Genomic DNA, 12,804 nt, shown 5'->3' with positions numbered 1-12,804 from the left:
TCGTAGACTCCAACTGAACATCTTCTACACGCTCCTCTTGATTTTCTATGTGTGCATGCACATCGATCACTTCATGATCATCTTGCAGCTCTACATGTTTATCAGTGCTACCCTTTTCTGCTTCTGAACTGGACCCTGAGCTTCTAACCATATATGCTTCATCGAAGACACCATTCCTTCTTAGAACCATTTGGTTTTCTGATGGAGACCAGACCATGTATCCTTTGATTCCATCACCGTAGCCCATAAACACTCTTAAAAGTGAATATTCAGCAGATCTACCTGACCACACCTCATAAGGTATCCTGCACTTGATGCATGTGTGGGGAGCAATATTTATCAAGTAGCAAGCCGGGTTAACTGCTTCAGCCCAAAACCGTTTCTCCAAACCAGCACTCGAGAACATGCACATCGCTCTCTCTAGCATTATCTGGTTTATCAATTTTGCAACACCATCTCGCTGTGGTGTTCCCCTGTCTGTAAGATGCTTGGCAGATTTTGCATCCTTACAAAACTGTTTAAACTCTTTCGAGTAGAGTTCCAAACCAATATCAGAATGAAGCATATCTTGCTTCGACAGATGTTGCATCCCACGGTCTCCCATATGTCCAAGACTCATATGCCATAGCTTAGTCATATCTTCCTTTGGGATCTCTGGCGATGCAACATTTGCTGAACCGGTAACTGTTGTACCCTTCAGCAAATACAGAGTAACGTTCATGCAACCCTTCAAAATCACATCAGAACCCCTGTAGACATTCAAAACTCTATCGCCACCCGAATATTTGAACCCTCTCCTGTCTAGAAGACTCACGGATATCAATTTTTTTTGTCATTAATGGACCATGCCTAACCTTGTTCAATGTGCAGAATCTACCATCATGTGTCCTGAGCTTGATTGAGCCGATCCCAACAATCTTACAAACAAAGTCGTTTGCCATCTTAATCTTGTTGTCAAGTACCTCTGTGTATTATGAAAACCACTCTCTCCTCGGTGTCATATGGTAGGATGCTCCCGTATCAAGAACCCACACATCAGAAGAATGTGTGTGTCCGCGCACAACAAGAGCGATGTCGTCGTCAGACTTGGTTTCATCTTCGGCTAATGCAACATAACCAAACTGCTGCTCCTTCATCTTGGGACAGTCTGACTTCCAATGTCTCTTCTCTTTGCAATAGTTGCAAATATCAGATGCTTTAGGACCCCTTGGAAACGACTTCTTATTTTTCAAAGTCTTTCTGTTCCCATGTCCCTTCACACCACTGACAAACAACCCCGATGCTTGATTGTCTGTCCCTGAGCTGGATGCCTTATGGCGCAATTCCCGACTATGAAGCGCCGACCTAACTTCTTCCAGTTTCACTGTATCTTTGCCAACAATGAACGATTGCACGAAGTTCTCGAAGGAGTTCGGCAGAGATACCAACATGATTAGTGCCGCGTCTTCATCCTCCACCTTAATATTAGCTTGTCAAGATGGTCGCGAAGCTCAATACTTTCTTGCATACACAAGGCAACGAGGCGTTGCTTCAGAAGTAGCTTGTTTGTTAGAGATTTTGTCATGTACAAACTCTCCAACTTCTGCCACAAACTAGCATCCGTTTTCTGATCCGATACTTCGATGATTATCTCGTCTGCTAGACACAACAAAATTGTTAAGAACTCGTTCTCTTTCAGAGCCTCCAAATCAGCTGCTTCAGTTTTTTTCTCTGACAATGGTCCCCAGATGCCTTGTTGCTCCAGCAACGCCTGCATCTTGATCTGCCAAAGACTGAAGCTATTTCTCCCATCAAACTTGTCGATCTTCGCGATTATTCCAGAGATCTTCTCAACAGATCACAAACCCCAAGCTCTGATACCAGTTTGTTGTAACGGACGTGAGAAGGAACAAATGCGGAAACAGATGAATAAAAGCGATGTAACTACGACACATATATTAAATGTGGTTCACCCCTAGGGCTACGTCCACGGGCAAAGAGATATCTTATTGAGCTTACAAAGTGCAAGTTTAGGGTTACTTCGAATACAAGATATATATAGTATCATCCATCCATCGCCTAGATGTAACATCCATCGCCTAGATGTAACATCCATCGCCTAGATGTAACATCCATCGCCTAGATGTAACATCCATCGCCTAGATGTAACATCCATCGCCTAGATGTAACATCCATCGCCTAGATGTAACATCCATCGCCTAGATGTAACATCCATCGCCTAGATGTAACATCCATCGCCTAGATGTAACATCCTGATTCAAGGCATATCAACAGTTATGAATTTCTTAAAAACTAAAATTACAACAACAAAAAAATCCTGACTTTTTAGATTTACCCAAATGTCAAAAAGTGTTTATATATGCTTTTTGTATTCATGGTTTATACTTCTTCTTTTTTTTTTTTTTGGTAAAATTCATGGTTTATACTTCCTAGTCTTTTTCTCTTTTATCTTTTTGGAAAATATGATTAGTTTGATCTGTTATCCATGTCAAATAGTTCATTTCTGCACCAAAGAGTTTTTATTCAGATTTGTTCGTTACACATGATAGTAGTAAACAACCAAACTAAGCTGAAATTCAACTTAATATGAAATCTGTAAATTCTTTTGTTATTTTTGCATATTGTCTAACCAATTAATGGTGGTGCAATGGTTGAATTGTCGACTTTTGGAGTGTACGCGTAACTCCCCGTTCCCGAGATTCACAATTTTTCAAAAGTTTGGCACCATAATTTATCTTTTTATAACTTTTCAAACAAGCCCGTAAACGTGAGTGGTGAATAATTATATTATCCGGTGAAACTAGTTTGTATAGCCTTTTCTTGATAAATTAATATATGAATTAACGTAAAATTAGTAATTACTACTTGTACACTGTTGGATAAGCTTGAATTACAAGTTTCCTATTCTCCTTTGGAGTTATGTTTAGAAATAGGAAATATGATTTATGTTAATACTATTGAGAATAGGAAATATCGAAGCTATATATATGGAGATGTATATATGGAGATGCATATTGTGTTGCATAATACGATTATTGAATTGTGATTTGTGATTTGAGCTTTTGTGATATTGAATAAGAGAAGGACTTCTTATTAAGTTTGTGATTCTATATTTGGTATCAGAGCCAAACGAAGAATCTTGACGATTACATACAAACCATGAGCGACGACAAAGGGGAGATTGTGTTACACAAAGATGCCGGACGTGCCACCGTAAAGTTTCCTATGCTGACTACCTCAAACTACACTGTCTGGTCCATGAGGATGAAGATAGCTCTTAAGGTTAGTGAAGTGTGGGAATCAATAGACCCTAGAACCGAAGATATGAAGAAAAATAATATGGCGATTGCGTTTCTGTTCCAATCCATACCGGAAGCTTTGATCCTGCAAGTTGGTGATATAGATACAGCAAAAGGAGTGTGGGATGCAATCAAAGCAAGACACGTTGGAGCTGAACGAGTTAAAGAAGCTAGACTACAAACTCTAATGGCAGAGTTTGATAGAATTAAGATGAAGGACAGTGATACGATTGATACCTTCGTCGGCAAGCTTTCAGAAATCTCTTCAAAATCTGCCTCCTTAGGAGAGACAATAGAAGAGTCAAAACTTGTTAAGAAGTTTTTAAAGAGTTTGCCGAGGAAAAAATACATTCACATGGTCGTATCACTCGAGCAGGTTCTTGATCTTAGAACAACGAGTTTTGTCGATATCGTTGGTAGGCTAAAAGCTTACGAAGAAAGAATTGCTGAGGAAGAAGAAGATACATATGATGATTCATGCAAGTTGATGTATGCAAGTTCTGAATCAAGTCACGAAGGCTATGGAAACAGCTATGGAAACCGAGGACGAGGTCGCGGCGGAAAAACAAGTTGGAGAGGTAGAGGTCGCGGCCGCTATAGCTCTTTTCAACAACAAAGAGAGGCTTACAAACAAGGACGAAATGTACTATTAGGGAAGATGAATAATCACATCACGCGTAAGGCGCAGATTATTACCTAGTTTCAATTATAAAAGCTGAAATGTACTATTAGGGAAACATCTTAAATTCTATGCGGCCCTGGAATACGGAAATCAAATCACGTATGTGTTAGGCTGCCTTGTCCCTGGTTTGTGTGACTTTAAATACTTCTTAACACTTTTAACACTCGGCTTTAGCTAGGATGATCGACAATACTAACCGGTTTTATACATACCACACATTTTTGGTTCAATTTTTTTTTTTACAATGAACTATTATTCTATTAATCAAACTTTAGGTACTCTGGGTAACCAGACTGGAATAGAACAATCAATAAGATAAAGTTCTCTATAAAAAAATCTTGTAGTTCTAATTAAAGAATCATAAATTTCATTATGCGGTCTTGGAATGTAAGAAATCTTGAAGTTCGGAAAACATAGCTGGAAAGTCTTTACCACTTCCAACTCTGTTGCGAAGTTCGACCATGCATGAGGATCCTTTATCATTCAATCATTTCCTTTCAATCCGTCCCAAAACTGTGATATGTTAAATGTTGGAGCATGCTTTCCATAGCCCATCGTAGTGCTTCTAATTATGTATGCAAAGCAGCTTCTCGCTATCTTAAGTTCCTCGTCCCCATAAGTTGAATCTCCCCCACGCTACAATTAGTTGTAACTTTATATCTGTCGACAACCGGACATTCAATTGAAAACGCACTTTATCGGTTTTTTCTTGAAAAATACTATTCATGTTTTTAAAAAAAAATTAACTTCATCTTTTTAATATATAAATTGTTTTTGGGGTGTTTTTTTCACAATATACATTGTTTTCAAAATTCAATGAAAAATTTAATTAGTTTATATTATTTAATTAAAAAAGTAAAAATTTGAGATATGATATTATTGAATGTTTTTATTTAATTAAGTGTCATAGACCAAATATTTTGTCTTGATAAGAGTATAAAACAAAAGATGTCGTTTTGAATATTAAACAAAAAAAAATATAAATATACACATTTTAACCAAATAAATATATCAAAATAAAAAGAGTATAAATTATAGACATAAGAAAATCCAGAATTCCTTATTAATTTCAAAAGTAAAAATCATATGCAAATACATCTTGGAATTAGACAAAAAATACATCTTGGAAACCGATGTATTTTTCTTATATAGTCTTAAAAATAAACAGCCACCAAAAATTAAAAAAATCTCAAGGTTATGGACGAGAAATTATCATTGTATTCTTCACTAGACAATCCAAGTTCATTTGAAAAGCTTTAGTTTGTGCTTCTCTTGATAGGCCAACATGGTTTATCTTATTCTTTTTTTTTGAAACGCAGCTTACATGGTTTATCTTATTCATTTCCAATAATAAGAATAATAATAGTGTGAACAGAGATATTCATCTTGAAGTTGAAGCCACGTACCAGATACGAAATTCGAGTAGTGTATAACATGGTTAGTACGTAGATATGATAAAGATAGAAGAAGCCATGCATTAGGAGACAAAACAATAATCGTCGCCTTGCGTGCATAGGAAAGCTTCCTTTAGTCCAACCAAGGCAATTCTTTGTTTTAATTTGGCTTTCAAATCTTTGTTGACCAAACCTACTATTATTACTGGACTTTTTGTTAAATATAATTATTACTAAACTACTTAATAAGTTCAACTTGTTTTTACCATTACCAACTCGGTTTAATAGTTCCTAAATACATAATTTCGTTTGTTAATTTGGGAATATTTAATTTTCGTCTATAAAAACCAACAAACTCCCATGAACAAGATGTAACTTTAAGTCCCGAAATAATGGGCTCATGCCGAGAAACAAATATGAGTTTGAACGTAATTTAAAAAGTCCCATGAATCTTGCAACGTTTTTATGTCTTCGTCGCTTTATGCTAAATTACTTCAGCAACGAGTTGATTAGTTTTCCTAATTTTGATCAGAGTGAGTATATTCAGGAAGCAAAAGTATAATTAACCTTGTTCGCATCCTTTTTTTTTTTTTTGATCAACAACCTTGTTCGCATCCACCTTGTTCTTTCCACGCTCTCCTTGTTTTTTTCTTATGAATGCTTTTGGACTGGGTAAGCAAATGAATGTAATTATTTGTACAGTATTATTTAAAAACAGGAACAAATCTAGTCTAGTTTTAATTATACAAAAAATCCGTGCTTGCATTCTTACAATTTAAATCGTCTACGAAAGAAAAAAAAATCCACCGTAGTTTTCGTAAATGATGAAACTCGATCTCTAATATTCAAATAAATAGGACGACTCATTTATCCACTAGAGATTCTAGTCTAGACCACACCAATATACCATCATGTATTGTTGGTCGAATGATAAAATAGTAAAGAGAGTACCTAAATTCTTCCGCAACATCTTCGTCGATACTCATATACACTGCACATACATCTATGTTATATATAGTGAACAGCTATAAACTATATAATATGCATACTAGTTAAGTCATATTTGTACAAGATAGATTGAAATTAATTCACATATGAGGGCTGACTAAATATGTATTGATTGACATTCCTACACGAAATATATATAGCTTATCTAATCCATCTAATTAAGAAGAAGATTATTTTATGTAGATATGATTTTACCATGTGATCAAAACAAAAACAAAAAAAGATATGATTTTTACCAAACCCCGGAGACGACAGTGAATTACCACAAGGTAGACACTTCACGGATATTCTGCCCCATATCACCACACATAAATCTCGGTAACGTTTTGGAATGTCGTTTTTGGAATGAACGATTTGGAATGTTTATATAATACATTTGTTTTGAAAAACTAATGAAGCTATTTTATTCTTCTACTATTCTGATTAGTAATGATTTGATTATATGCCTGTTATCAACAAATTTCCTATAGATATAATCCACTACATTTTTTCTTTTCTTCAGAATGCATGAAACTACATCAGTTCATAGTGTACGTATTGACTTCGTCTCTACTGGGAGTAGAATTTTCCGTATTATACAGAAACAGCGACTTAGATTTTGTCTGAGAAAATGGATAATAAAAATACCCAAAAAAAACATTTGTCAAACAAAATACATTAAAGAAAGTCAAGTGTTATGGACGAAGAATTATCAAATAATATATTTAAATTTATCATCAATCTTCCACGAAATTGTATATAAATACCAAGTCCTAACCTCAGGCTTGGTAGTCGTGGAAGAGTAATAAGACAATATAATCAGAGAGACACGATGGGGAGATCGCCTTGTTGCGATGAGAATGGTCTAAAGAAAGGGCCATGGACTCCTGAAGAAGATCAAAAGCTTATTGATTACATTCATAAACATGGCCATGGAAGCTGGAGAGCCCTTCCAAAGCTCGCAGGTCTCTTCCTTTTCCTATTCTCTTAATTCACCTGATCGGTCTATAAAAGCTCGTTTATTTAGTTTTGTATGTATAAATATTTCGATGGTTTTGAAACCCTTATCTTTCTCTTTTCAGATTTAAACCGATGTGGAAAGAGTTGTAGACTAAGGTGGACAAATTACTTGAGACCTGATATCAAAAGAGGAAAGTTTTCCGCAGAAGAAGAGCAAACAATCCTCCATCTCCATTCTATTCTCGGGAATAAGTAAGTAGTATTTTCAACACATTTAGTAGTTTTTCGTTATAAAACTTTGAAGGAGTTCTTTATCTACGATATGTATGTGACATCGATGGAAACACAAATATAGCATTAACATAAACTCTTGAAAAAATAGGATAATAATTTTTATTTTATTTTCACAAAAATACTTCTAAATACTTCTGAGGAAAATGATCAAAAAAGTTTAGGAATTAATCTATACTTATAGTTTACCGTTAAAGGGTGGAAAGGGGTGGAGTTTTAATTTTTTTTAAAATTAAAAATTTTAAAAATAGTTTCAAAAAGCATTTTCAAATTTCAAAAATAAATTGAAAACAGAAAAAAATTGAAAAAAAATCGAAAAAAAATCGATTTTTTTTATAAAAGTTCGAAATTGAAAACATATAATTCGAAACTATAATTTTTTTTTTAATTTTTATTTCTATACCTATAAAACAAGAGGTATAAAAGTCTTTTACTTATTTAATGAAACTATTTTTGATTATTTTTCTTTTTGAGGGTTTTTTTGTGACAAAAAATTGAAAATAAGCTATTTGAAATAATTGCTATTTGAAATAATTGCCCTAAACTATTAAACTACATGTATTAAAAATTCATATACTTAATTATTTTTCATGTATATTTAGATGGTCTGCTATTGCAACACATTTGCAAGGACGTACTGATAATGAGATCAAGAACTTTTGGAACACACATCTAAAGAAGAAACTGATCCAAATGGGCATCGATCCTGTGACCCATCAACCAAGAACCGACCTTTTCGCAAGCTTACCTCAGCTCATAGCCTTAGCAAACCTAAAAGACCTCATTGAACAAACATCACAGTTCTCATCCATTCAAGCTGAAGCAGCTCAACTAGCCAAGCTACAATATCTCAATGGTATGCTTAATTCTTCGGCTTCATTATCCAACAACAACAACAATAGCCCCAGTAGTATTCTCGATATCGATCAAAACCATGCCATGAATCTCTTAAACTCCATGGTCTCATGGAATAAAGAACACAACTCGAAATTCAATCCCGCTCTTGAACTTGAGGCTGAAGATCAAAATCAAGGTTTATTTCCAATCGGGTCCATCATTGATTCAACCACCCAACTACTCCAACAAAAACAATATCATTTAAACAATAGTCCTATTGAGCAACCATCCCAAGGTGACCCACTTCTTGATCATGTCCCTTTCAATCTACAAACATCTTTGAATAGTGAAGATCATTTTATAGACACTTTAGTCAAACATCCAATAGATCAAGATCAAGATCATGATGATCCATCTTCATGGATTCTGCCTTCTCTTATAGAAAACAGCCCTAAAAATGCTATGTCTTCTCTTCCTTACAACAATCCAACGGATGCGAGCAGCAGCTCAAGCTATGGCGCTGGGGACGGTGCGTCACTTTATTGGCCTGACTTTTGCTTCGACGAAAGCCTTATCAACGATGTTTCTTAATTAGTTTTGGCATATTGTTCTTATAAATTCTCTTATTATATACGCACGTCTAGTTGAATTACGTTTGATCAAGCTGAGTTTATTCTTAGAAAAATATATTTCATTTGTTGTGTTTGTCGTTTTAGTCTTGTAAGGTGTCGTTCGATTATACATTCCTTTCTGTTTTAATTTTTCTGTAATTAGCCGCGACATTTGTGTTTTTTTTTGTGCGTTTATACACGACATGAAATATATGTTAGATAGATTGTTTGTACACAGTTTTCAATGTGTTATAGTTTTTCTACATATACATTGTTTGATGCTAAAAAGCATTATTTCATTTTATAACCGATTTGTCATATATACATCATGCGAATGAAACATTTTACTTTCATTTGGTATCTCTCGAAATCGAGGAATAATAAGCTAGGAATCGATAGAGATCCACTAAAATTGATAAGATACGCTTGAAGGAGAATGTCAAGCATGGTTCTCGGCATGGTTCTCGGCTAATGTTTTAACTACAGATGTGATATCGCCTAAAGTTTTACGCTCGTAGAGTATTTGCTTGGTAGATGGTTTTTGGACTTGTACATCTTTGTATATTTGATGTTGATGGACATTGATTGATGGTGATGGACGGACACAGCTCTTGGGTAAAAAAAATATAATACGAAGAGAATCTTCATTGCATGCAGAATTAAAAGCGCTGCCATGGGTTATGCAGAGCATGTTGCATCATTCGACGTGTCAACTCTTTGGTACGGATTGCAAAGAGTTGACAGCAATGGTAAGAGACCCTGAATCATAGCCAAGCTTTTTGACGGAGTTAGAAAGATATTAAAGATCTCAAGTACATGCTCAAAGATTTCAAGATCACATATATCCCTAGGGGATATAATTGTACTTGATATCACTCAAATTACCCTAAGGAGTGATTTATATTCGCTCAAATAAGAGGTCGAGTTGTAGCACTTACGGATCGAATTCACAGGGAGCTAGGGCACACAAAAGATCTAATAGTTATATGATTAAGTTAGGCTAATAGTTTAACTGTAAATAACAGTGGTGAGGAAGGTAGTTGCTCGGTTGATTGATTGAGTTGTTTGATGGAAGGATGGTTGCTAGATCTAGGGTTTCTATTCAGGTAATCATGATTATAATGCTACAAATGCCTAACAAGTTGTATGCATGATATTATAGAGCTCAACGCTTATAAAAAATCCGATAGGCTCTTGCTTTCTAGGTTTGTCTATTGACCAGACATAAGTGTCGATCGACGATTCTATATGAATATCGATCGATACACTTGTTGAACCATCGACGGATTATTCGATTAGAATATCGATCGCTGCGTTTGGTCAAGCTGTAACGCGCTGGTTGAAAGTGCTCACTAAGCTTCCTAGATCAGCTCTTGCCTACTCTAGCAAATCTTAGCTCAATTAGGATGAATTCAGGGTGAGATGCAAGTGATGACCTTTACCTCAAACTCCTAGATTAATTTCTAACTAGCTAAACTAGAAACATGCTTTAATGACAATCCTATTGATGAATATCACAACTTAGCAATCTATAGTTGTGGCTAATCACTCATAACCTATTTAAACCCTAAACCTAACCCTCATAACCTATTTAAACCCTAAACCTAACATGTGGATCTATTCAAGCATGAAGTTTGTCACAGAAATCATAGATGAATAGAATAGATAAAAGCAATGATAAAACCAAAGGAGTTCCAGGAGGACTCCGAAGGAGTTCCTCTCTTCTCTCATAACTTAGAACTATAGAATAGAAAACTAAGATAGCGTAGATAGCATAGCCGTCAACAATGGCTTATAAATAACATAAATATGGTTTTAGGTCGTCCAATGACATGTTGGTAATTTGTTGTTGCTTCTAGGCTTAAGTCGAACTTTAAATATACTTGGCCCATATTCTGGTGTCACCGTCGATCGACACCAAGGGTGCACCGTCGATCGACAGTCCTTCATCTCTTTGACAGCTTCCTCTCGGGAGGCAGACTGACCACTCTTCAGTAAAACATGCATAACTTCTGCTACAGGATGCTGATTGACCTCAAACCGGCGGCGTTTGCAGGCTAACTCAAAGATATATCTTCGTGGAAAATATGGGATCAATCTAACGGTGGTAAGGTCTACATCCATAGATAAACATCTGACGTGTATGTGCAGCTCTGCACTCAAAAGACTCCAAAATAGACCAAAATCACCACTTTCCTCCAAATAGTCTTTGAACCTGTAAATACTCTAAATAGACTCTATATCGTAGCAAATATATATTAAAACACTTATAAACCATAGCTAAAATTGGGTAAAATGCATGGCCTATCAGTATTGCAGATCATTTAGTTAAGACAACAAGATCATTTCATAGGAACATTTGTTTTGTTGGTTATTCTATTCTGGTATGGTTATTTAGAGCACCTTAAGTATGAGTAATATAATGGTCTTTTGTCATAAAAAAAATACTATCTTATCTTTTACTAGTCAAATCAATACCTATCTATCTATCTATAATAATAAAGAAGACTTCTCTCCCTCCTTATGAAGCCACATCAGCAATTGCATATGGGCCTTTTGTGACACCTTGCACATCTTCCACTCTTCTTTTATCGTTAGCAAGTTCTGCGGACCCAATTTTTTTGTTCCATTTATAACAAAAATGTCTTCTCTTTGGGCTTTTTGCAGTCATTTTATTCAGAGGCCTAGTTGTTGGGGTCAAAACTGGTCACGACGGAATCAATGCCGAAAAGTTCCCAAGAAATATTTCTTTTAAAAAGAGAAATCGAAAAACAATGTTTAGAGCTTCGTATAAATCTGAAAAAGGAGTTATCGAAAAACGACTTCCGGGAAACAAATAATGAAATGGAAAGAAGGCCAACTATAATTCTCCCAACCATATGAATCACCCGAAGATAGCCAAAAATCAATCTTGGCGTGTCCGTCCCGCTCGCCATATGGCAAGTCGGACCTTACAGTCCAGCTTCGGTCACACTGTCTCTCGTTTCATCGCGAGTTACCGTTGGAATTTTGCGAAAAAAACCGCCAAGACTTGTTTTTCTCGTATAAGTTCAAATTGATCGTATAAAATGGAAACAACTTACTTAACACCTTTGTTGTCTCGACTATACGATTAATTCAAGCTATTAAAAAAAGTAACGTTATACCAAAGGTGATTTATCGAAGAAATCGTAAAAACGCTTAAGTCGTAAAACGGCCCGAAAAGGCCTAAAACACTGCCAGAGGCCCACTTACGATTTCAATGAGAGTAAGCCCAAGGATATTATGACGGTCTTTTTTAATTTGCAGGAAAAGATAAATATTAAGTTTCATTTATCGAGTTTCAAGAAAAATGTCAAAGTTTCGAAGGATAATGATGAAGATCGGGAAAAAATAATATTTTCGCGAAGGGATAAACTCGACCTGGGGGCAAAAAGGAAAAGCATAAGCCAACCTAAGAGGAGTATATAAAGGATGCTAAGGCGTGAGGCGCAAGGGAGAGGACTTCTTACATCCAGAGCAAACTTAGAGCAATAGGCAACTTTCCGTTTTTGTTATCGAACTGCGAGTCAACTATGTTTTCAAGTCTTTTGTGGTTAGAACTAGGAACTCGCCGACAGATCTTACGGCCGATGCTTACTTGTTGTAATGCTTATACGCAAATTTGGAATAAGACTTTTTTTTTGCTTTTTTTCGATTTATTCAAGTTATTATTTTTGTATGTTTTCTTGGTCTAATTACTTGACGTTTGGCTTAGCAGAAAG

The 12,804-nt window shown here is 35.6% G+C and overlaps 2 protein-coding genes across 2 annotated transcripts; both read left to right on the top strand.

Moving 5' to 3' along the window:
* Nucleotides 1-3,159: 3,159 nt before the first annotated feature.
* LOC106297482 lies at nucleotides 3,160-3,999 on the top strand. The gene has a single exon (XM_013733715.1). The coding sequence runs from the start codon at nucleotides 3,160-3,162 to the stop codon at nucleotides 3,997-3,999; it is 840 nt and encodes a 279-aa protein (XP_013589169.1).
* A 3,171-nt stretch (nucleotides 4,000-7,170) lies between these two features.
* On the top strand, nucleotides 7,171-9,283 carry LOC106298258 (myb-related protein 330). Its single transcript, XM_013734357.1, has 3 exons — nucleotides 7,171-7,327; nucleotides 7,445-7,574; nucleotides 8,216-9,283. The coding sequence occupies exons 1-3, from the start codon at nucleotides 7,195-7,197 to the stop codon at nucleotides 9,039-9,041; spliced, it is 1,089 nt and encodes a 362-aa protein (XP_013589811.1). The 5' UTR covers nucleotides 7,171-7,194; the 3' UTR covers nucleotides 9,042-9,283.
* Nucleotides 9,284-12,804: the final 3,521 nt, after the last annotated feature.

Source organism: Brassica oleracea, chromosome C6, assembly GCF_000695525.1.
Source record: "Brassica oleracea var. oleracea cultivar TO1000 chromosome C6, BOL, whole genome shotgun sequence".
In the NCBI taxonomy this organism is placed as follows: Eukaryota; Viridiplantae; Streptophyta; class Magnoliopsida; order Brassicales; family Brassicaceae; genus Brassica; species Brassica oleracea.
Note: the sequence above shows the minus strand (reverse complement) of the source record. Positions and strands in the feature narration are given on the sequence as shown.

What these genes read in the sequence shown, in the direction of transcription:
- LOC106298258 (XM_013734357.1), top strand. Translation starts at nt 7,195, where the DNA reads ATGGGGAGATCGCCTTGTTGCGATGAGAATGGTCTAAAGAAAGGGCCA. An exon ending in AGCCCTTCCAAAGCTCGCAG is followed by an intron (nt 7,328 to 7,444) that starts GTCTCTTCCTTT and finishes TTCTCTTTTCAG; the next exon opens with ATTTAAACCGATGTGGAAAG. An exon ending in CATTCTATTCTCGGGAATAA is followed by an intron (nt 7,575 to 8,215) that starts GTAAGTAGTATT and finishes ATGTATATTTAG; the next exon opens with ATGGTCTGCTATTGCAACAC.
- LOC106297482 (XM_013733715.1), top strand. Translation starts at nt 3,160, where the DNA reads ATGAGCGACGACAAAGGGGAGATTGTGTTACACAAAGATGCCGGACGT.